General features: G+C 36.9%; 2 protein-coding genes across 4 annotated transcripts in view; one reads left to right on the top strand and one right to left on the bottom strand.

The window, feature by feature from the left end:
- LOC127934133 (kelch-like ECH-associated protein 1A) lies at positions 1-15,146 on the bottom strand. Its single transcript, XM_052531304.1, has 7 exons — positions 14,737-15,146; positions 5,995-6,595; positions 4,584-4,940; positions 3,063-3,739; positions 1,004-1,209; positions 656-832; positions 1-537 (listed from the first exon to the last, which is right to left on the bottom strand). The coding sequence occupies exons 2-7, from the start codon at positions 6,202-6,204 to the stop codon at positions 362-364; spliced, it is 1,803 nt and encodes a 600-aa protein (XP_052387264.1). The 5' UTR covers positions 6,205-6,595; positions 14,737-15,146; the 3' UTR covers positions 1-361.
- LOC127934142 (cytokine receptor-like factor 1) overlaps positions 12,534-24,776 on the top strand; it is a 22,025-nt gene continuing 9,782 nt past the window's right edge. The window contains exons 1-2 of one of the 3 annotated variants that reach the window (XM_052531333.1): positions 12,534-14,324; positions 19,723-20,245. In XM_052531333.1, the coding sequence (XP_052387293.1) occupies positions 20,104-20,245 (142 nt within the window). In that variant the 5' untranslated portion in view covers positions 12,534-14,324; positions 19,723-20,103. Of the gene's footprint in view, positions 14,325-19,496; positions 20,246-24,776 lie in introns of those variants that run through there. The other 2 variants (XM_052531317.1, XM_052531327.1) reach the window with 2 other exon arrangements.

The raw sequence follows: 24,776 nt of genomic DNA on the forward strand, positions 1-24,776 counted from the left end.
TAAGATTTCAGTGTTTTTATCAGGTGTGTACATTAAACATTAAAAATTATTATAGAACAAGTTCACAAAATGACATGTTCAGCAGTCTGACAAAACGATTGTGTGTGCGTCTCAGTTACAGAATATTCATTTAGCCCTGATAAAGTGATCAGAGGTTCATTAGTCCAGTGATTAGCAACGCACCTCTCTTTAAATCACACACACATTCTAGTGAAGATCGATCAAAAAAAAAATTATAATTAACCTAAATTACAGGAAATTTCCTTATTGGCATCACATGCATTAAGAAGTTTGACGGAAATGCAGCACTTGCTGTCTTCAAGGTGGCACATGCTCAAAGTTCACATGTCAAACTTCGACATTACATCTCCTCCTCGTCCTCATCCTCCTCTAGCAGGATTACAGGACAGGGTTCCATGGTTACAGCAACCCCCATTCCACTGCGCCCAACAGGCATATCTGTTACATACGTCCATACATTACTGTCTGGGCAGTAGTACTCCACACTAGACAAGAAACCCCCTTGATTAAATCCACCTGAAATGGAATAATATTTACATTTATGCATTTAGCAGACGCTTTCATCCAAAGCAACTTACAGTGCCTTTAAGGTATAATTTTATCAGTTGCATTCCCTTCCACCAATCCAGCTCACCTAACACATAAATCTTGCATTGGTAGACCGTGACTCCATGTGCACTGCGGCAGTGGTTCATAGAGGCCAAGGGTTCCCACACATCTCGAGTGACGTTATATCTCTCCATCGTTTTGAGCTGAGTTTGACCATCATAGCCACCCACTGCATAGAGGTAGTTCTCCATACACACCATCCCTACAAACAGAAACCAAACAACAAAAACCAGACAGCTTAGCTCAAAATCACAAGTGTTCATTTACTTAGAAAGTTTATGATTGATTCAGGTTTATTATTCCATTTATTTATTAAGCGGACACTTTTATTCCCAGAGACTCATTAATTTGATAAATGATATAGAACATTTACCGAGACCGCTCCGAACTGTGTTCATAGGTGCCACGTGCTGCCAGGTGTTGGTGTCTGGTTGATAGCGCTCAGCCGTGTTCCATCGGTTGTCCCCGTCGAATCCTCCAACCACATACAGACTTCCCCCACACGCCACGACACCGGCCCCCAGCCGGGCTACTGACATAGGGGCCACAAACGTCCAGCGGTTTGTCTCTGGGTCATACCTGTGAAAACAATAAGCAGGAAGTCCTCACAAACCAGCTGTCAAGGAATATGATTTCCAACAAACAGCAATGAGGATGTCAACACAAAACACATTTCAATCTGTCTCTTTAAACGTCTCAGGCTCATGACTTCAAGAATTTGTTGGCCTTTGTTTCTAACAATGATATCTAGTGCCAAATACCAATCATAACCAATCATGTGACCAAAAGAATGTCACAATAAAAGAAAAAAAGCCTTCAGCAAGAAGTTACATTTAAGCTGCCAACAATGCAATATCTCCATTTAAAATCTACTGTTACTGACCCAAGAGTTTCTGTCTCCCAGCACAACAGAGGCACATACTGAGGCTTCAATTTCACACATCTTTGAAATGATAGATGATCTATCGACGTTCATTGTTTGAATTTGTGTCTAACTCTAATTCCTAAATAGAATACACACGCCCTCTCTCTGCATTCCTGGACAGATTAACTTTCCGATTTTGAGCTGCTCACTCAGTCATAAATGATCCACAATAAGATTCACGTGGCTCTGTTATGAATCTGAACTTGTGCTCATCTACTAGAAAGCTTTTCAAAAACTCAAAGTGCATGAGGTTTATGCCACTTACATATTCTGTTTGTGGCATAAATATATCTTGTTTTTAGGATGTCTATATATTCACACACTACCTTTTAAGGTTTTGGGGTCAGTAAGATTTTTATATATTAAAATATATTTATTCAGAAAGGATGCATCAAACTGATCATAAAGTACATAATCTTACAAAAAAAAATATATCAGAATATTAGAATGATTTCTAAATGATCATGTGCCACTGAAGAGTAATGGCTGCTGAAAATACAGCTTTCCATCAAAGGAATATTAAAATACGTATTTTAAATAATAGCGATATTTCACAATATTACTGTTTTTACTGTACTTGTGATTATTGTAAGTTCAGAGTCTTAATTTTGTTTTCCAGCCTTTGGTTATTCATGTAATTTTGCATTCTGTAACACTTTAGAAAAAATTAAAATATCCACTTATTTGTAGCAAAGTGATTTTAACCCCTTTATAAACCAGACTGATTCAACCTAATTCATTCATTTATCATTATTGGCAAGAGCATTAATCTATTAGGTTTAGAAAATGCTTCCTTATGTAAATGTTTTGATGTTCCAATAACCTGTTCAAGGTAAATATAGCAACCAACATAGTTCTCACAATACTATAGAGTCCCTCCTTTCAGTTATGACATTTAGATGCACTGTCATCCAGTACTTGACAAACAACACTGCACTTTTGTTTTGAGTCACTGATTAAACTCTATAAATACTTTAGAGTTCATGCATGTCTTCTTCCCTGATCTGCCACCATGCTTACTATTTAATACATATACAATATTCAAATCAGGACACTTATTGTGCTGTGGAATGAACGTTATGAAACAGATTTGCCTGGAGCTTTTTAGTCAAGAGTGACTGCTCTTGAAAAGAACTGAGCAAAATGATCTCTACATACACCCTGATAGACGGTGTTTGTTTTAAATCTAAATAAAACACTTTCTGTAACCAATGAAGGATGTATCACAAGTGTAACGTTTAACCTTTCTGCATAATTTTTCATTTTTATCTCATACAAGAACATTTTGTGTAAATGTTCTTCTGTTGGACAGGTGTGCAACGCAGTCTTCGGTGTAATACAAACTCCTTCAACCAACGTTTAATCTGTCAGTCTGCACTGTGCTAATGTTTTGTTTCCGCTAGCGTACGTATAATAGAAAGGAAATACAGTATAAAGGGGGAAAACCCCACAGCCAAAAAGAAACAACACAAAACCTTTTCGAGTTTTCTTCCTGTCTCAGACTCACCTCTCAACGCTGTTGTGATGTGTAGAGGCATGTGAACCCCCTACGGCATAAATGCTGCCGTCAATGACCCCCACACCCACTCGGTTTCTCGGTGTGTTGAGCGGAGCCAGCTGGGTCCACTGGTTAGTCATGGGATTGTAGCAGGACAAAGATCCAGACTCTGTGTTGTTCTGCAGAGAGAGATTCCGCCCGCCGACCGTATAAAGGAGCCCGGACAACACGCACGCCCCAAGTCCACTACAAGGAGATCCCATGTCAGCTAGATTTATCCAGACATTCTTCCGTGGGTCGAAGGCATCCAGACAGTCCAGAGAGTGTTGCTTGTAACCTCCCGCTATGTAGATGAGCTGAGTCCCACGATGAGGAGCAGGCGGCAGGGGTTTTCGAAGAGTCATGTCTTGGAATATCTTGGACAAGAAGTCCTTGCAGGAGTTGGCCTTGCTGAGGATGGGGCAGGACTGCAGTTGCCTTTTGAGGAATGTGGGCGGCAGGGCATAGATGTGGACCGCGTTGAGGAGGGCATGGAAGTACTGTGCTCGGCTCTCCGCATCCCAGCGGACCCAGTCGATGCAGGCCTTGTACACCTCGGATTCGCAGAGCACCTTTAGACTGTCCTGACTGATCAGTTCCAGCAGCTGACAATGGGACAAACTGAAGAATTCTTCCTCTTTGGTTACCTGTGACAAAGAAAAGTATACATGTATATATGGACATATGTAAATTACAAATCCAAAAATGTATGCGCTTTCACATTAATTATTAATTGGCCAGTTATTGGGGGTAAAATTATGGCATTTTGATAGGCGAAAGATTTCCAAACACAGACTTCGCAATGGGTTCAAGTGGGTCATGCAGATTTGCCACATTGTCCAACACAAGGATTTTTGATTTTATATATTGCTACACTATTGGTTAAAGACAATGGACCTTTTTTGTCCGTAAAATGTCACTGAAAAGTGTCTAATGTGACCAAACTTTGAAAAAGTAAAAAAAAAAAAAAAAAAAACTTTCAATGCTAGATTTGATATGTTAATAACTGAGGACTCACAGTCTGCTAAAATGGTACACTGCTTCCATTGCTTGGGGTCATGTGGACCACTTTTACTTTGGTCTTAATCACCATCCATTTTCCTTGTATGGAAAAGAGCAGCTTGCACGTTCTAAATGACATCTTTTTTTTTTGTTTAAGAACGAAGAAAGAAAATATTGCAGGTTGTAGTGACATGAAGCTGAGCATATGATGATAAAATTATATTTCTTGGGGGGAACTTTTTCTGTAATGCCGGATTCATTTGACAGCTGGATAATTTATACAAATCAATATCCATCTGCAAGACAGACGTGTGTTCCATTGACAAATCAATTAGCTACACAGTGCCATTCTCTATAGGCTTCATTCATTCAAAGACTAACTGCTGCAGGTCAATGGCTCAGTACAGTTACTCAAGAGGGCACAGCAGGTGGCAACTATCGATCGCTGCTAACTGACAATTCGGTGAACGGAGTCCACAGGGCACGCACCTCATTGAAGTGAGTGTTGATATACTCTCTTGTGCGAAGATGCAGCTCGGTGCAGCCGATCTCTTCTGCAAATCTCGAGATACCTATGACATTTGAGGGCTCCAGATTCTTCATGAGGAAATCGCAGCACGCTTTGGCCACCTCTTCCATCTGATAGCGCATTGCCGTCAAGAGGACGTGAAGAACGCACTTCTCGCCCACTGTTATGCGGGAGGTGTAGGCAAAGTCAATGAGGCGGCTGATGACCTGAGGACACACGTCTCGCAGGGTGACCTCCGAGGCATGGCATTCCTTGAAATTACTGGTGAACATAGCTTTGAAGTAAGGACTGCAGGCAGCCAGCACCAGTTTATGCACCTGGGAAATGAAGACACTTGTTTATGACTGGCATTAAAAAAAAGCAGGCAGGACACACCTGAAACTAAATCATGAGAGCTGTATGTGCTGTGTTCTCGTAATTAAAATCAAATGCTTTAACATGTACAAACATAATTCTGCACTTGTAATGAGGACAATTTATCTTTGTGCACTGTAATTTGCAGTGCCAAGGATGTACCATATAAAAAAATAAAACACGCTGGACCTGTTTCTTAAGCTAAAACCTAAAAACCTAAATGCTACACTTGAATTTAGGCATCAGAAAATTTGAATGTACAAAATGAAGAATGCACAAACATATTTTTGAAGCACATAATAAATTACATGCGTACACTCAGACCCTTTTATAGCAATAATGTGATGCTTTTGTGTAGTATTTCATATAAAAATAATGTTTGCTTTTGTACTGTAATAGTTATTTTAAATTGTAACCATATTATACAGCATTACTGCTTTTACTGTATTTTTAAATAAACAAATACAGCTTTGGTGAGTTTGAAAAGATTTCCTTCAACAACAACAAAAAAATCTTACTAGCCTCACACTGAATGTTGTTTTATATTTTTAATAACTTTTGAGTACACTTATTCACAAATATAAGTAGTTGAATCTGTTCACACTGAACTTTAATGTGTTCTTATCCTCCCCTTGTCCTCCATTACTTTCACGTAATTTTTTTTACAAAATATTTCAAAGCTGTGAGTCATGTATGAATAATTATGAGACAGTGTTTTCTCACTGGCCACACAGTCTTATGAATAACTGAGATACTGATGTAGACGAAAACTGTATAGTGCATGAGGTTGACTCAAACCCAGCCAACCAAAATAAAAAACTAAAAATACTGCCTGCTAACATTGTTCTCCATTATGCATAAGTTGTTAATTGTGAGAACATTATTTCACTGCACTGTGGTTTCAATCAAAAATATTTTCTATGGCATTAATTCTTATTTTAAACATATTACTCAAACTTGCTATTCAAGCTTACTTGGACCTTTGCACTTTTAAGAACTGACTTCCATATCTCTTACCTTAAAATCCACTATCTTGTCTTTGTAAGTCACATGAAGAACCAGGTCACAGAGCAACTCATGATGGCGGAACTCGTCCATGATTTCCATGGCTCTATAGGGATGACTTTCAACCGTGTAATCCAAGTAACCATGACCCCTCATGGAGGGCACCACGATGGCAGAGAAATCCTCATCTTTGATGGGCCTCTTCTTTCTTGGACATATCATTCTCTGAGACCTAGAATGTCACTGATATAAATAGGAAATGGAGGGCGACTGCAGTGGAACAATGTCTATATCCATCCACGTGTCATGAAGAAATACAGGCACAACTGATGATCGCTTGGGGATAGAGAGCCATGTTTCTTCTCCCTGGTTAGAAGTCCACCATACCAAATTTCTGTATCAAGCCAAGTTGGCATTTTGAAAATATTACTCTGTTTTTTCTTTTAAATCAGACAAATGTTGCTCTTTGGCTTGTACAGATGAGGGAAAAAGTCATTTATATACTAGAGGATGTACAAACGAAGTTATCTTAACTAACAAAGTATTAAAAAGGCAATATTCTTTTCTTCCAAAAAAGTTATTGTCCTCTGAGATGGTTTGTGCTCTTTTCACCCTGTGAAAAACAGAGAAACAACTTTGAGAAATGTTTTGTTTATCCCCTCCAGTGCTGTCATTGTTTACCAAATGCATAATTGAATACAGCCAATAAGATCGAGGAAGATATCTTAGATATAAAACTAAACAAACGCTACATGGAAAAGGCGATATTACAAGGAATACAAAGGCCGCATTACACAAATCCTGAAGAGACTATTTCTACTCTAATAATAAGTACAAGAAACTGTCTTTAATTACAGTCTATGTAGACAGCTGCACAGACTTGGCTGAATCATGTTTCACTTCCCTATTCCTTGACGGATGTCAAGTAGACTTAAAAAAAAAATGCCTAGCCCAACCCTTATTCACAGACGCAACATGTGATTTCCTGCATAATACTGACAATACTTTGAAAACCATGCTTGGATAGTTCTGTATCAAAAGACCTTTGTGCACACTAACATGGTTTTCGAGTGAAGGCCAAAGTCTCTGTTGGTGATCTTGATGTTGTTGTTCATCAGAAGCTAATTTTTTTCAAAGGTTATGTAACATCCCATACTTGCAGGTCATCTCTGCTGCTATTATTGCACAATACAGAGTGCCGAGGACACACTTATTTGTCTTAAAGCAGGTTTTATCACAAGACAACGCTGCCAGCCACGGCTCCTTCAGTTGTTGCCTCCATCTCTCATAAAGGCTCATTGTGTCATGCTCCCACATGCCATATAGCTAAGCCGAACTTTAAAGAGAGCATTAACGTGCTGTGCACATCAGCACCATGGCTCTGGTGGGATTAATCATTACCACACTGAGTGTCAGGGTATTTGATAAACTATAGAACAGAATGTGACAAGCTGGAACTTTTGTCCTTGTTAACTACCACTTTGGAAAATGATGCAGTTACATGAATAGTTAATATTTGCCCACCCTCATGTTATTCGAAACACACATGCTGTGTCTGTGGAACAAATCAGTTGATATTTTTAAAGAACCATTACACAGCTGTTTCTATACATTGCTAACATGAACACCATTAGTCAGAGAGAGGAATTACTCGGATTAAGATACATTTTCAAACCTACTTTTCAATGCTACTTTGAATACTCCCTAATAAATGTGGTTTTATCTGTATCCCAACCTACAACATGAAATGTTTTATTCAAATGACGTGACATTTTCTGTAGATAATTTAAAATGTACTTTGAAAGTGTCTGTACAGTATCATTTCTGTTTGTTTAATAAAAAGCACACTTTGGCAAAAGTGCAATAAATGTAATTAAAGCATATAGTATAATTAAAATGTGCAATTTACTGCAATTATGGTTACTCAGATTATAAGCATAATCTCATTAACATACAGTACCCTGTTTACATGAGCTCTTAACCTGACTGCGGTACTGCTCTAAGTGCATTATAAGAGTGCATGTGAACTCCAGTTCATAGAGGCCACATCTGACAAGCTCCAAAAAGGGAAAAACACATAAAAGTAGTAATGCGATTCGTGTGCAGTAATCAAAGCCTTTCGAAGACGTATTTAGTTATTATTTACTGACATTCCTCTTCAATAAAAAAATTGTCTCTGCTCATGCATAGATTGAAAAAAAAAATAGTATGTGTCCACTTTACTTTGCAGTGTTTTTGTTCTTTATGGAGCTTTACAGACATGGTCACATGAACTGATAAAGACTATCTTGAAAATTTTTACTTTTGTGCTCTGCAGAACAAACAAGTTGACATAGCCAGGGAGAGCGCAGTTCCACTGTGTCAGCAAGAGTACAAAACACATCTTGATAACTGCACCATGACACATCACCATTGTCCTGATAAAAGAGTGAGTCAGTTAAAGGGCACTCAGGAAAGTGTTCATGACTATGAGGAAAACTGAATCATAAAGACACTGGGTACATTGCAGGGCGGTGATCACTGACCTAGAATCAGGCTGATGGGAAATCCTTTGATCCGATAAAGTACACTGAAATCCTTGCACAATTCTCATAATCTACTAGTTAACTTAGAAAGAGTCAGATATGCTCTCTCTCTCTCTCTCTCTCTCTCTTCCTCTGTATCTCTTTATCACACAGACACACACACACACTTTAGGAATGTACTGCAGTGTGACTCACAGAGATGACTAACGATAGTTCAATTAGCTAAGGACTATGAATCACCTTGTGGCCCTGGGCCAGTTTGTGAGAGTTTCAGGACAGTTGACTAAAGAGTCAGATCAGTGCTGCATTGCCATTATGTCTTATGAGGTCCTGGTGACCCAGTCTGAGGTTTATTTCACAATAACAACTAGCTAATTGTGCTTTATCCCTTAGTTCTAGTTATTACTGGTGAGTAAATAATAATAAATAAAAAGTAAACTACTGCACATAGACAGAGGCATTACATGATTCCAGTTCGAAGCAAGCGGATATGTTACAATCAAAGTGCATTGAAGTGTTCGAGATGTGAATTTAAATTGTATTTATTTACCGAGGTATATGATGCCACATATGTCCGTGTGTGAAGACTGCAAATCTGTGAATGAATGCTCCGAAGTGAGGGAAAATTTAACAGATTTTCCCTGTTCAGGGAGTAGTGAGCAATGAACACTATAAGATCCATGTCAATGGGAACACAGATCATGCACGGAGCTCAATTCTAACTAGCTGATTATCAAAGAGAGACGTGCAGAATGTGCCGAGCTGGGGGGGGGGGGGGGTTAGGACTGTAACAGAGATGAACACAATCATTTCTGCATGAAGAAATGAAGCACTTTAACCTCTCAAATCAGCAGGGATACACATAATTAAAAAGGAGAATAGAATCATCTAATTAAGCAATATCACACAAGCAAGAGTGCTGTTGTTCTGAACTTCAACAATCAGTTAAGGCTGAGTATCTTACATTTTAGACACAATATTGCCATATACTTTGTCTATTTTTACTTTGTCAATGAAAACAGTTGGGGTTAAAGCCACAGCACAATCAAGATCCGTGTAATACTTTACAATACAGTTTCTATGCCATATGGTGTAAATGCAAAAATAAAAAATTTAAACCATACGCCTTTTTTTCTATTTTACTTTTGCTAAATTGTGACTATCTAAACGATTGTCTATTTTGCCAATTTTATTTCCCTTGCAATTTGCAGTGTGGGCTGTACCACTAGTGCAAGGGTGTGGCGGCGGACAGTGCCACGAACGTTTAATGTGCCTTAATGTGTATCCTGCTAAAAAAACTGTGACACTTCCTTAATAAAGCATAGGCTACTGTTTACAGACAAGCAGAATATCCCAGAATATAAAAGCAATTAATGCGCTAAATTGCACATTAAAGGGGACATAATACACAGTTTCACCCAATCTCATGTTGATCTTGACTACCTATAGAGTAGTATAGCATCGTTTATAGCTCCAAAGAGTCTTTAGTTTTATCATATCTATAAAAGAAAAATACAGCTTTCCGATTCTCTCCAAAAACAGCCGAGCTCCTGGAGGTATGGCAGAGCTAAAGAATGATGAGCACTTGCACGATTACCAACAAAACACAGACATTTGTTCCCATTCAACGCCTGCAGCACTGAATCATGACTGGGATATTTTATAGCTAGGACTGCTCAATCTTACAGCATCAAATGATGTGCAAATCCAGCACCGAACTGGACCTTGTTTATAAAATGTTAGCAGAGATGTATAAAGTACTAGAAACCCAGACTTGAGTAAAAGTACAAGTGCTCTATCAAAAAAGTGACTTGAGTCGAAGTTGAAGTGCTCTTTAAGCACCACACTTAAGTAGAAGTACTAAAGTATTCAAAAATTTTTGTATTGCAAGTATTGCAAGTAGTCTATTTAAAAATTTACTACTCAAGTACTGAAAGTAAAAGTACAAGTATTGTGTTATGTAGTTATTAAAGAATGTAGTCAAAAGTTTGAACATATTGTTTTTACCATTTCAAATGATTAACCTAAAGGACAAACACAATTCCTTTGATTGTAACTTTTTGTAAACAAAAAACGGTTACAGGGTTAGTTCGCCCAATTTGCAAAATTATGTCATTAATAACTTACCCTCATGTCATTCCAAACCAGTAAGACCTCTGTTTATTTTTGGAACACGGTTTAATTTTAGATTTAGTCCAAGAGCTCTCAGTCCCTCCATTGAAACTGTGTGTACACTGTACAGTATACTGTCCATGTCCAGAAAGGTAAGAAAAACATCATCAAAGTAGTGTGACATCAGAGGGTCAGTTAGAATTTTTTGAAGCATCGAAAATACATTTTGGTCCAAAAATAGCAAAAACTACGACTTTATTCAGCATTGTTTTCTCTTCCGTTCAAAACAAAGCAGTTTGTGATATCCGATTCGTGAACGAATCATTCGATGTAACCGGATCTTTTTGAAACAGTTCACCAAATCGAACTGAAATGTTTTAAATGGTTCGCGTCTCCAATACGCATTAATCCAAAAATGACTTAAGCTGTTAACTTTTTTAATGTGGCTGACACTCCCTCCGAGTTAAAACAAACCAATATCCCGGAGTAATTCATTTACGCAAACAGTTCACTGACTGAACTGATGTGAAGACAGAATTGAAGATGAACACCGAGCCGAGCCAGATAACGAACAACAGACTGACTCGTTCACGAGTCAAGAATCGTTTCTGATGATTAAGTATTAAACTCAGCGAAAATATGTACTGAAGTAAAAGTGGAAGTAGGAGAAAAAAACAATACTCTAGTAAAGTACAGATACCGCCTTTTAGTACTTAAGTACAGTAGTGAAGTAGTTCTACTTCGTTACTGTACATCTCTGTTCAACAAACACACTTGGAAAGCTCTGTTGCTGCCCCCCTGGAAAAACAAACTGCATTCACTGTTCATGTAACGCTGGGTTCCTTGGTAAGCTGAACAAGGGTATCTTTCCCTTACAGCAAAAAACACAGTTCTTTGGAGACATTCTTCTCGAGTGGGTCCCGTTCAGTGTAGCCGAATGAGGCACGTTGATGGCCACGATCTTGCTCTTGCTCTGGTCGATGTGTGTGTGCGGGCGAGCTCTTCTGGGAGAAATGCTCATACAAGGAGTTCCACCTTTCATTATGTCATGAAGAGCCAAGCTTGAAAAAAAACTCTCCGAAACTATTTTTTTTTTACTTTGGCCATATTTAGCAAGAGAATCCAATTTAACAGTGGAAATAACTCAACATGCATGAAATAGAATTAGACATTGTGTTTGTGCCTCATTGAAAACCATTATAAAGAAAATGCTAAACGTGGCTCAGGCACAATGTAAAAAGCCCAAATTCAATAATACAATTTGTTAATAAAGTTTAGGTTGCTAGGTACAGGAAATCAGATGAGAATATGAACCAAGCAAGCTGAATTGCAACATACATCTTAATGTTGTAAACTATATTTCATACTGGGAAGCAGATATGACTGGAATGAACTCGAAATGCAAAATCTCATGTTAAGTGTTTTTTTTTTTTTGCATAGAAAACTAGCATTTGAAAATGCTTAATGTGGCTTAACGCATTAAGACAGTAATTAAAATACCAAGCAAAGCATAGGCCTATACCTTATTAATAAAGCATGCTTTTTAGAGACAAGCCAAAGAGCCCAGAATATGAATGCAACGCGCTAAGTTGCACATTAAGTCGAAACATGGCCCTATTTATACACATCGGCCTTACACACACATATAACCACCAGAGATATGTGAAAACATTAAGCTTTATTCATAAATGGAAATCTGTCTACATACATATATCTTCGGTGGATATAGCCTACTGTATAACTATAAGCATTTTCACAGGAGTGTAATTTATACTCATTGTTATGCTCAGCTGCCACAGACTTTCCACAGTTTGTATCAGCTACCAGTTATATAATCTGAGGTAATGTTTGAAGTGAACTGTAAAAGCTATATTTGAAAAACATTATACATGTAGGCCTAGTAATTTATAACATCTGCTATGCTATGCTTAGCTGCCACTTTCCATGATTTCCACTTTCCTGCTGCCAGCTGCCACAGACTTAATTTGGCAGTGTCTGCAGTGGCAGCTTGTATCAGCTGCTGACCAGTTACATAATTTGTGGTATGTAGCTTGCTGTAAAAACTACTTCATATGCAAATAATTTATAAACGTTTACTATATGCTCAGCTGTCGTTTTTTTAATGCTGTGCTTTGTATCCACTTATTTCACTTAACGTGAAGTTTTGCGAGTTGCATTCATATTCTGGGCTCTTCTGATAATGATAATAATGATGATAAGGTGTATATGCTGAGTTTTGGATTTTAATATCTCTCTTTTAATGTATAAGCATTTTCAAACCATGTTTTTTTTTATGGGAGGAAAATGCTTAATATGAGACTCTGCTGCGTGAATATTCCAGCCACGTATGCTTGCCTGTATATAGTCTGCAACATAAACAATGTTTAAATTTGGCCTTTTTACACCACTGTTTTCCCTGCACAAATGTGCTGTTTTTTTTAAATCAAAGTGTAAATACACATAGAAAACATATCTTTGTGTCACGGCTGACACAGAAGAGCATACACAGTTTGCGTTCAGCGGATATTCCTCAAAATGGCACTACGGTGATGCGGAGAGACACAGAAGAGACAAATTGTTGAATAAAGTAATTATTTTTGTTTTCTTCGGATACAAAAAGTATTCTCACCACTTCATAACGTTACGGATAACCACTGACGGCAGATGGACTATTCTGACGATGTCTTTCATACTTTTCTAGACCATGACAGTGTAATTTACTTGGCAGTCTATGGGACAGTAACCAGCCATCCCTCTTTTCATCCAAAATATCTTAAATTGTGTTCCGAAGATTAACAAAGCTTTTACAGGTTTGGAACGACATGGGGGTAAGTGATTAATGACAACATTTTTATTTTGGGGTGGAGTAACCCTTTACGTGTAATGTATTGCTTCCATATTCTGGGCTATTCTGCTTGTCTATAAATATGCTTTATTAATAAGTTGTGTACTGAATTTGGACCTTCAATGTTACTGTTTTAGTAGGGCACATTTTGTAAAACAGTCCATGGCCACATCCCGCATAGAAGGAAAGGTAGAGGTAGAGCCCACTGTGCAAATTGCCAAAAAAAAAAAAAAGTAAAAATAGAAAGCGTTTAGAATTAATTTAGCATTTCTGAAGTCAAATTTTAGAAAAACGTAACATTGAAATTTTTTACTCAAACGTTTTTTTTTTTTTTTTTTATCACATTGCTACGCAAGGAACAGCAAATTATCTCTGTAAAATTATTCTTTCAGAACATTTTTGTTCTTTATTTATGTTTTTATCAAAAGTGATTATAAGTTGTTTGGGCGTATTGAATAAAATTAGCAATTTTCAGTTTCAGTCAAGTTTCATGTTTTATATGGGAATTACAAAATATACAAACAAACAAACAAAGAAACAAAAGATTATAGTTTACACCAGACTGTGGTAAAGTGGTTCACAAATGTATAAGTTTCGGTGTCAGACATACGGGTTTGATGTCAACGGGTTTCTTGTACAGAGCCCAGAACATAGAAACTCTGGAGTGGACCTTAGTGATTACAGAAAGCATTGAGCGAGGGAGGGGTCGTTCCGCTCCACTAATACACGTTGTTCCACTCCGGCTTTTAGCATGAGCGTTGCGTGGTGACACCCAAAGCTTTCTACTTTGGCACGTTCGGAACAATTTACGTTGACTAAGAAGAAATATACGAACTAACCCACTAATTTTTGTGTGAAACGTAAGTTACACGATATTTATAATTAACGTTACTGCATAATATTACACTAGCTATCATGCTAGTTTTTATTTTTATTTACCTAACGTTATTGCTGAATTTGTGCAATGCTACTACAGTGGGACTGCTCGTGTGATATTGCTTAAGGATTATAGAGAACCAAACTAGCCAAATCTGTCAGTATTTTAATTTGGGGAGAAAAAAAAAACATGAAGCGCTCATTCATGATTTTAGGAACTGTGACATCACACCGTGGGCTGGCTGTCGCACCCCGATAACATTGTGCTGATCATGCAAGAATCAAAATAACATATTAGTTTAGACAATTGCCAAGCGCGCGTTTTATAGAGCGTTCTGGTGTAAATCGACACAAATGTAACGTAGTCCTTTATCTACACCCTCTAAAAGCACTCACCTTGTTTCAGGAACCGGCGACAGTTCTTCACTTACTTCCACTTACGTTACGTGCTGTCATAGGTGCTTTATATAAATAACAATGCTGTTAAAAATTCAAATAAGAGATGAATAAATGAAGAAGGGAATGCCCTCCGCACGCTTTCACGAACAGAACGTACCAGTAACTTAGTTGGCGCGTAAAACGTCAAAGCAAAACAGAAGGGAGGGAAAAAAATCGAAAGTTTGCTGTGTGGCGAAGCTCGACCGCCTTCCAGCTGTCAACCGACTGCGATGGGAAACGCGCGCACACGCTTTCACTAACGCTTGCGTGCCCGTCAGCAGCCTTCCAATTTCCAAACACACAGCGCAGTATGACTGTGTGAAGGAGGCTCGTGCACACTCACTAGCGCGCGTTCGCGCTGGCAGCGCTCCAAACACTGAGTGCCATTGACATCAGCATGACTGTGCAACTCTCTGTTCAGCTGAACGCCAGTGGGACCTATCACAGTCTGACTAACAAACCGAAAGCAAAGATATCGAGGACTGTCAGTTAATCTCATTTGTTATTTAAATATACCTCGTAGATAACCCATCTCTGAATGCTTCACAGTCCAGAAAATTTGAAATGTTCTTTGCCAAAAATCCTTCAAGTTGTTATGTAAGAGGCAAATAGACACCCACTGGGAAACCCTCTTCTTAATCCTAGATGAAATTTGTATATGTTTGGGCTTGTTGAGATTTTAATTGTCACTGGCTTTAGTGAGTCAGAATATAATGTGAGTGGCATTCCACAATAATGAATAAGCTAATCCACATTTCAAACAGGGGAACTTCAGCCTCATATTTGCCCCTTCAAACATAGCCATTAACAGTGTTGACACAAAGCTATATACAGATATAGAATATCAGATTTTATGGATTTCTGGAAGATAGCAAATCATTTTACTGTAAGGATTCCTCCAAGGCCGGATCGTAGTTCTTGTTGGGTTACACCCAGGTCTTTGACCTTAGCGGCATTTGTGAGGATTGTTTTACTGATTCTTGCCTTGTCATGATCTTAAGGAAGTTATTGAAGCGCAAACATTGTTTTCCATGTAAAACAGTGTTTTCCACCTAGAGCTTGAGGTGCAAGAGCAAATATGTTCCAACAAAGGACAGCAAAGTTTAATGTTACAAAGATCAGGTGCATATGCAAAGCGTTTTTTTATGGCAGTGTTTTCACTGAATTAGTCATTCTTAGTTCTGCAGAAGCATTTAAATCATTGAATCAATTAGCATTTATTGATAATGCTAATTATGATATGATAATAATATATTCATCTTTAACATAACACCTATCAATGCTTACTATGCACACTTTGGTATACAGTAAAACACTGTAAGTCGCTTTGGATAAAAGTGTCTGCTAAATGCATAAATTAAATTAAATTAAATTAATTGTTTTAATTTAGAACTGTTTAGAACCACAATCAAAAATCATAATTTGCCTTTTGAGGACAGGTGCAATTGTTATTTAGTGTTCTTTCTTATTGCAAAAGAAGATAATGGACTTTGTCCTTTGTATAATATGCAAACTGCTTCTTTGCAATGTGTGCAGGTCATCAGGTTTGCTCTTTCACTTACACAGTTAGTGCCAAGAGAATAAAAAAGCGCACAGTGACACAGCAGAACATGAGACTGACTAATGCACAACCTGCATGAACAACATTTTTTTTTAAAGACACCCGCTCCCCCCATTATGCGACCCTCCCTACTTGTTTCTTATTTGATATTTTTTATTATTTGAAACACCCTGAGTTTGATTGCTTCACAGATTATTTTGTATTTTGTATCAAAATAATATCCATATTGATTAGTTAGCACAAAAAAAAGAGTAACCAAATGAAACTCTTTTAATTTTTTTAGCAGTTGAAAATGTGCTTAATAACATGTTAGTTTTTTATATGCAGTTAAGATGATTTGGATAGCCTGACAACTTTAGAGATTGTATTACCAGTTGTTGTAAAATTCTCAATCCTGAATCCTCAAATTGAATTAAATACATTGTGTTTGTGCTCCCTCTAATGGTTGTTTTTGAATGACACCCAGCTCAGTTGCCTAGATTTAATTTTATTGTGCACTCCGACTGAATTTGAATTGAAAAGTACATTTTCCAAATATTTTCATTTTTCAAATATTTCCAATCAAAGATTATATAGCACAGATATGACTATACACATGCCAGGAGTGCAGGAAATATTGCAAGATTTGCTTAACCTAAAGAGGATAGAGGAAGTAAGTACAGCATTTGGGGAATGAATAAAGAATTGGCAAAGGAAGAGAATGAATGGTGAAATATACATTCTCAACCCATTTCTTGTTCGATTGTCGATGCATTTCACCCAGCACATTGAATCCAGATGGAATGAGTAGAAAGAGCAAGTTAACAACTCTAAGACTCTTGGGAATTTTGGCTTCACATTTGCAAGATCTTGCCATCACTGAGTGTATGGTTGATATACTATACATCTGTCATGCATTATTGGGAGGGATGCCAAAGGTGCTTCTCTGGCTTTAGAAACTATGTCAGGGGTATCCGTCAGAAACGATGATCTGATTTATATTTCTTTGACTTTTCATTCCATGTTAATTCACAATTATCCATTATTTAAAGAAATAATGCATTGTAACATACATTACAATATAAACAAAGCTTAACTGAATCTGGAAATGCTTTGACCCTACTTCAAACAAACATTTTCTCCCAATCAGTGGGGATTGTATTGCTGGGGTCAGTGACTGTCTCTGTGTATTAAGAGGAAATTGCTTGATTTACAGTGATTTCAGCACATGTTTCGCAGAACTGGATCCTCTCCCAGCTTTCCAGACATTTTTGAGAGGGTTTCTGTGTCGGCCAAGTTGATTGGACATAAAATGCTGAGGTGTGTTGGACTAAGGTTTAATCCCCTTTGGGTAATCATCATTATATTACTGCATGTCCAATTTGGGTTCCTTGGAGTGCTTCAAAACATAGCAGCCAATACTTTCACACTCGGCTTGAATGCTCGGAGTCCAAGCCTCCATCCCGAAGAGAATTGCCCCTGAAATCTTTATGGTGGGATAATTTGTTCCACATGCCAGAGCTCACCCACTAAATCACAGGGTCCTGGTAATCAATGCTTCCCTGTCTCATTATGGTGTGTTGTACTGTCTCAGAGCAGGCTTCTGGAGGATAAATGTCCTCTTAGATACAGACAATTCCTTGAAGTCTAAGTCATGTTCTGGATAGGCATCACCTAGCTGAGTATGTGTCCAATCAGATGCGGTCAGTGAATTGGCCGAGAGATTTACGTTGTAATTCATTTGCTGAGAGGAAGTTCTTGTTTGCTTTTCTGTTTCTAACTATCTTTGTTGTTCTGTCTCCAAAGCAGAACTCTTTCAACACATCACTCAGATACCGTAATACTGGAGGAACTCCTTTCCTTCCTCTCCTCTAGTTGATCTGCATAGCTAATGTTTTGGATTATTTTCCCATCTTTTAGGATTTAGCGAAAAGTATAATCACTCTCGCCCCTTCAAGTTGATCCAAAGTTATTTAATGGACTGGATTATATTCCTAAAGACTTAAAAGATCTGAGGCAGATGATAGTAAGACCATTTCCTCTGAAATCTGGAGCTTATTTCTGTGTAAAATGACCACGCATGTCAGTTCCTACAGTCGTTTGTTTCCCAGGAACAGCTACTTCATTCACAAATAATTATACCTTGTTAATCCGTTTGTACGGCTTTCATTAATCTAAAGCCTGCTGAGGTTGTTGTGATTACAACATCTTGATTTGTAAATGTAAATTTCCCGAGGTGCGCTATTTATATGATATAACGTTCTTAAGAATGCATTGACTCAGACATGATACATATGCATGAGTAAATTGTTTAGAAGTGTAGAATATATTAAAGGAACAAAGTGTTTGGAAGTGCAGACCGGCTGTTTAGAAGACATATGCATGAAAGTATAGAATGAAGGCAGAATTAATGAATGTGCTCTCCCTTCCCTTGAGGGCTCTGTGAGATGAATGGCCTTTGTCCCCATTCACAAATTTTGGATGACATCCCTCTTGTTATAGCACTGTATGGTGATAACTGGAAAGAACGTCTACTAACTCATTTACGAGACAGAACCAGCGAGGAACTAACGGTAAACCGGGCATTAACAAGCATTTTTTGTACAACAGATAAAGTGCTGCTCTGTGGCTTGCTGACCCACAGGCGAACTGACTGTCATGGTTATTGTTTCAAATTATATTTTCTCACTGAGTGGGTGACTCAATGACTAGGACCACGTCTCCAACTGCTCATAACCACCATTAGTCAAACATTAGTCATGACAACTTTGAGGTGTTGGTATTGAACTGATCATTTTTCATTGAATAAATTTTACAGAAAAATAAATAAATAATAAAAAGTGTTAAGCTTTTCATGCTTTTGGAAATCTATTGTCTTGTATTTTTATTTTATTTTAAATAATTCTATTTAATGCAATTTATTTTATTTTAGCAGTATGATTGCTGAGATGTTTTTTTTTATTCTGACTTACTGTCAATATAATTCTTTCTCTGCATAATTGTATATAATTATAGGTTAATTACATTCATACCTAATCTATTTTTATATTATAATAAATATAAATATTTCCATAATTTTTATCACACCTTTTTCATATCAAAACAATTGGCAAAATGCTATACAATATAATCAAAATAACATTTTCTTTTTATATTGCATAGAAAATTTGGAATACAGAAGAGAATACATTATTATTAGAGTCACATTATCTCCCTTTATTTCATTCTGTTCAAATATAATAATATGTATAAGAGGCATGTCAGAGATAAGGGGTACAGAAGGTGATTTAAGTTGCTACTTCTTCCAGTCCGTTGTCAAAGAATCTAACTGCTCAGCCTTAAATGGCTGTCCATAATAAGGCTAAAGGTAAGATTTCCCGTTAAGAGATTCTTCTGGCCCACAGGTAGGCCAAAACTTCGGGATTCACCGGGAAACAGATATTACACTGTTCTAGCTACAAGACCTGCTCGAGACAAGAGGAGGGCACAGACTGAAGGAAGGGAGGAATAAAACGAAAGAGGCAAAAATGACTTGGAACTATGTGGGTAGACATGGGAGGAGCTTGCAAAGTATAAACTTGGATGTTTCCTAGCAGTGGAGATCCTCAGCACGGTAAACGATGCCAAAAGTAAATGAAGAGGACGAATGCACCCTGACATCAACTGAACATTTGACGGATATTCTTTAAAGTTCAGTCTTCTGGAACATCCGCGAGACGCCAGCAGCTCAGGAACTGACGCTGGGATCAACTCTTCTGCTGCACTGGAGCTGGACTCGGTGTGGCATGCGTGGATCAAATAGGCTATTCCTGCATAGTCCAAATACACTCTCTTGTACTAAAAGAAAGAAAGCGAACTTCTTTCGTAAGATGATCTGGTTACTGTTTTTGCTCCACTGTGCTGCCGGCGTGTTGTCGTCTTCCACCCGTGAGTACATTTATAGCCCTGTATGTGTGTGTCTGTGTGTTACATGTGTTCTTACGTACCTTCTTCATCGAATGAGGTTTGTTTCGGAACTTGACGCGCTCAGCAGGCTATTGAATTTAAATTAGTAAATAGAATTGGTAAAAAGTTAAAACTCTTATACGATGTAAATTAAGTTATTTACAGTGATAATGAAACAAAATCATCTAAGTCAATTTTTAACTATACAGCATCTGCAAAACAGACTATTTTTATATATAGGTCAATAACGTGCCATGTTCTTGTAATGTTTATGGAATGGTATTTTTTTTTTTTTACAGCAATATAATGGTTCTCATTTTTGCCTAAAGAAAAGATCTGTTTTTATAAACAAATATAATATATTTTATTAATAATCTTTACACCTAGTTATGATGGTTTAGATTGATCTTCTCTGTGATATAATTATTTTTTTTATGATTTTGTTGGCACATTAAAAATTAAATTGGATATTTACATGTTGGTTACCCCGGACCTTAATCTGGTGGTTAGGGTTTTCCAACATTTTAAGAAAAAATGTCTTTCTTTTTTTAGTCTACATTAAGCCCCACAACATTTCAAAGTAATCAAAAATTCTTAGTAATATTATTATTTATTAATTTGTTTTGTTTATGCTGTAATATCAAAAGCTTGAGCTTTATAAGTTCATAATATAACTGAAATTTTGCTTTGCATTTTCTAATGTATTTTTAATAAATTTAATAGATCTGAATGCCATTGACCTGTAAACAAGATTTTAAGAAAACAGCATTCAGTGTTTTATTTACATTGCAATGCTGTTGTAGTAAATTGCCTGGTTTAACGAATTGAACAACTGATGATATCTATATCGGTGGATTATATGGCACTGTATTGAAAAAGCATACCAAGGGTTAAATTTCAAAAGGTCAGAGCATTGTGGAGGGTTCAGCCTTATGCACCACAACAAACCCTGACATCATGTTTCTTAAAGCTTATTTCTGTTATGCATATGTGTGACTGAATGAAAAGTTGAGGTCAAGTCAACTCTATCACAGAGATGATGGATTCTATTCATAGCTACTTTCGGTATTGGTGAAATATAGGTGTTTGTGAAAGTTTAATTTACTTTTAATGAATTGCAAGGAACAATGTAACTGGATCAAAGGGCATAATTGAGCTGTAAATAACAAGGCTAAATTATTAATAGCTATTGTGAAATACATTTACAATGCAAGCATTTAGCACATTCCCCTTACGTGACATTCGCAGGTGTTGGTGGAAGGGAAGATTGAGACTAATTACATCTAATTAAATATTGCCTCATTCACACCCTCAGTGCCAGGCAGGGGATTTAGAAAGTGAAGTGCAATACAGCCACTGACAGAATACACTCCCCGCTTCTCTAGGTAACGTTAAATGCAAAAGCCCCAGATTAATATAAACTGAGTTAAAAGAAAATAAAAAATGTGTAGACAGAAGTAACCCTTTAAAAGCTCATTGCGGTTTGACAACACAGTGTGACTGTCCAAAGGGTGGTCCCGTTGTTCACCGTATCAGCGGTAAGATGTGCATCCAGGCCTTACTGAGTTTCTCTGCTATTGCATTAGTGATGACAGGATGCAGGCTTACTTCACGAGACCTTCTGATCTGAAACCAAATATCTTACTGCTCATTTCCTATTTCCTAGATACTTGTAATTTCCCCTGTCATTAAAGGGTTTGAAGTGAAATGTTTTTGAGTGAGATTTTTTTAAATCCACTTAAGTCAAAACAGCACCTTGCAATGCGTACTACAAGGCCCTATCATAATTCTGTTTCATTAATGCATACTGATTTGTACAGTTGCAATCAAAATTACTAAACCCCTCAGAGACTGCAGTACTTTACAAATACAAGCTTTTCTGAAGATCCAGGATATAATAAAACTTGCATCTATAACAGTTCACTGGCATATTAAGTGATATTGTCAATATATAATGTAATATATTTGAGTTATAAGATTTTTTAATAATACTGCTATGTCATAATTATTCAACCCCTATTCAACATTGCTGTTTTTAAATCACTTATTTGCATGGTGGGGAATAAAACTGTCTCAAAACACAATTAAGCTTTTAGAAACTCTATTAAAAACAGAATTAGCTTGAGCTGTTACACATACAGTTAGCCCATGCATGTGTTGAAGTTGAGTAGCAAAAATGTCAACAGAGATCTCACAAAAGCAGAAGAGAAGAAATATTGTATTAATTAGGCTATATGATGATTTCCAAGACATTGAAAGTTCCTAGAGACACAGCTCTCAGCCTTATTCCTTAGCTTAAAGTGTGTTTTACCAGAAAACCTTTGAGGGTGTGGAAGAAAAAGCACAATATCATAAAATGTTTAATCAGATCAACTGAGAAAAAAACCTGCAATGTACAGCCGAAGACTTACAAGATGACCCGATGAAAGGAGGAAAACCATTTCAATGCAGTGTGTAGAAGAACACTAGACAAGTATTGCCTTCATGTTGAGACATCTGGTAGAATACCACTCATGATCAAGATGAACAAAAAGCCAACTTGAACTTAATAAAATTAATGTCTGTGGACCTGTGGAGCTCTGGAGGAATGTTTTATGAAGTGATGGGACCAAACTGGAACTTTTTGGACCCATGGATTAGCGGTATGTCTGCTGCAAAAAAGGCAAAGCTCATAAGCAGAAGAACACTATCTCCATCCTCAAACTTGGTGGTGGATCAGTCCTGTTATGGGGTTTCTTTACTGTAGAAGGAAATGGAAATCATGTCTGTATGAAGGACATCATGGATGAAGTGTCAGGCCATTTTGACAAGAATTGTGATGCCTTTGGTGCAAAGACTGAAGCTGATGATCAATGCACTTTCCTGCAGGCCAGTCATCCCAAAGTACACATTCAAATCTACTTCTGCTTGGTTCAGGGATCAGTCATAGAATGTACTTGAGTGACCTGTTCAGTCTCCAGAATTTAATTCTCATTTGCAAATATCTGGTTGAATTAAAAAAAAAGCAGTGGCAATGTGAAAACCAAAGATTATCAGTGATCTGAAAGCTTTTTCAGGCGAGGAATGGTCCAAAATTGTATTAGAGAGGTGACAGAAGCATCTAAGCACTTACAGACAGCGTTTATTGGTGATTTTAAATAATAAAAGATTCTGCAAAAAGGGGTGGTATAATTTTGAACATGAATGTTTAGAGCTAATTTGAATTTTATCATGATTCATCAGTGTTCCATTCTCAGAATCACTCAAAAGTGTATTAACAAACTTTCTCTAATACTTTACTCATGCCTTTGTTGAACTGAATTCATAAAATGTCGTTCTCCACAACAAAATGTCTTGCAGGTCAAGGGGGTTGAATAATTTTGATTGCAACTGTATGTTTCCCTTTTGTTAAGGAGAAAAATGTCACTATTTCCTCTCGGTCTGAGTGTGTGTTGAATATGTAATCTTTCTTTTAAGGTTAGTCTATCTATCCATCTTGATGTAATTACACGTAATCACATGACAGTTCTCTCATCACCTCTATTACTCAGTTGTTCTGCACTGACACATTTATTTTGAGGGATTCCACATTTTCATATTACAAGGGTGATAATGAACTCCAAAAGGGTTCACAAAATAATACATGTATGTGAGTACGTGTTATACTAATTATCTAGGATTGTTCAGTGCAGAAATGTAAAAATATAACAGAAATGACACAAAATTCAGGCAGCTGTCAGGAACTGATGTATATTTAAAGTTTGACCTTGACAAACAATATTGTTTACAATATAGTTTTTTTCTCATACTATAAAACAAACTTAAACCAATATTTCATGTTCATGTATTTCTTTAATGTTGATTTAATGATTTGATGTGCATTCTGTGGGCTTTTCTTTTTTTAAAGAACATTAAACCATGCGTGTATTCAAACATTGACCCTGGTAAACAATATTTGTTACACTCTGCCAGTTTTATATCTTTTTTTCTCTCTCACATAACAAAAAAAATCTCAAACCAATTTTTCATGTGCGTACTGTATATTTATTTAATGTTAGTTTATTTATTGTATGTGCATTCTATAGTAAAATATTTTTTGAATGGACACTAAACCATAAATGTATTTAAATACTGACCCAGGCAAAATTAATTTTTCTCAACAAAATAATTTCTCAACCAATATTACATGCGTGTATATATATTTAATGTTCATTTATTATGTTTTTTTTGTGTGCATTTATTTATAAAATACTTTTTTAATGAACACTTAACTTTTTCTCACAAAATAACCTCAAGACAATGTTTCTTGTGCATATATTTATTTAATATTAATTCATTTATTTATTTAGTAAACCGTATCTAGGGGGATAATGTACAGTCAGATGAAGACGGACCATCTGACTGTATGTGTTCCCTATTATTTTCTTTTGTAATCATCTTGCGTATCCCACATTGCTCTGATTTAGGCTGTCATTCTCAACTTTTTTGATGTGTTAGTCATGAGGTCTGTCTGTCTCCTCCTTTAACGTCATAT

This window comes from Carassius gibelio, chromosome A2 (genome assembly GCF_023724105.1).
Source record: "Carassius gibelio isolate Cgi1373 ecotype wild population from Czech Republic chromosome A2, carGib1.2-hapl.c, whole genome shotgun sequence".
In the NCBI taxonomy this organism is placed as follows: Eukaryota; Metazoa; Chordata; class Actinopteri; order Cypriniformes; family Cyprinidae; genus Carassius; species Carassius gibelio.

What these genes read in the sequence shown, in the direction of transcription:
- LOC127934133 (XM_052531304.1), bottom strand. Translation starts at nt 6,204, where the DNA reads ATGATATGTCCAAGAAAGAAGAGGCCCATCAAAGATGAGGATTTCTCT. An exon ending in CATCACAACAGCGTTGAGAG is followed by an intron (nt 1,210 to 3,062) that starts GTGAGTCTGAGA and finishes TTGTTTTCACAG; the next exon opens with GTATGACCCAGAGACAAACC. An exon ending in CACAGTTCGGAGCGGTCTCG is followed by an intron (nt 833 to 1,003) that starts GTAAATGTTCTA and finishes TTCTGTTTGTAG; the next exon opens with GGATGGTGTGTATGGAGAAC.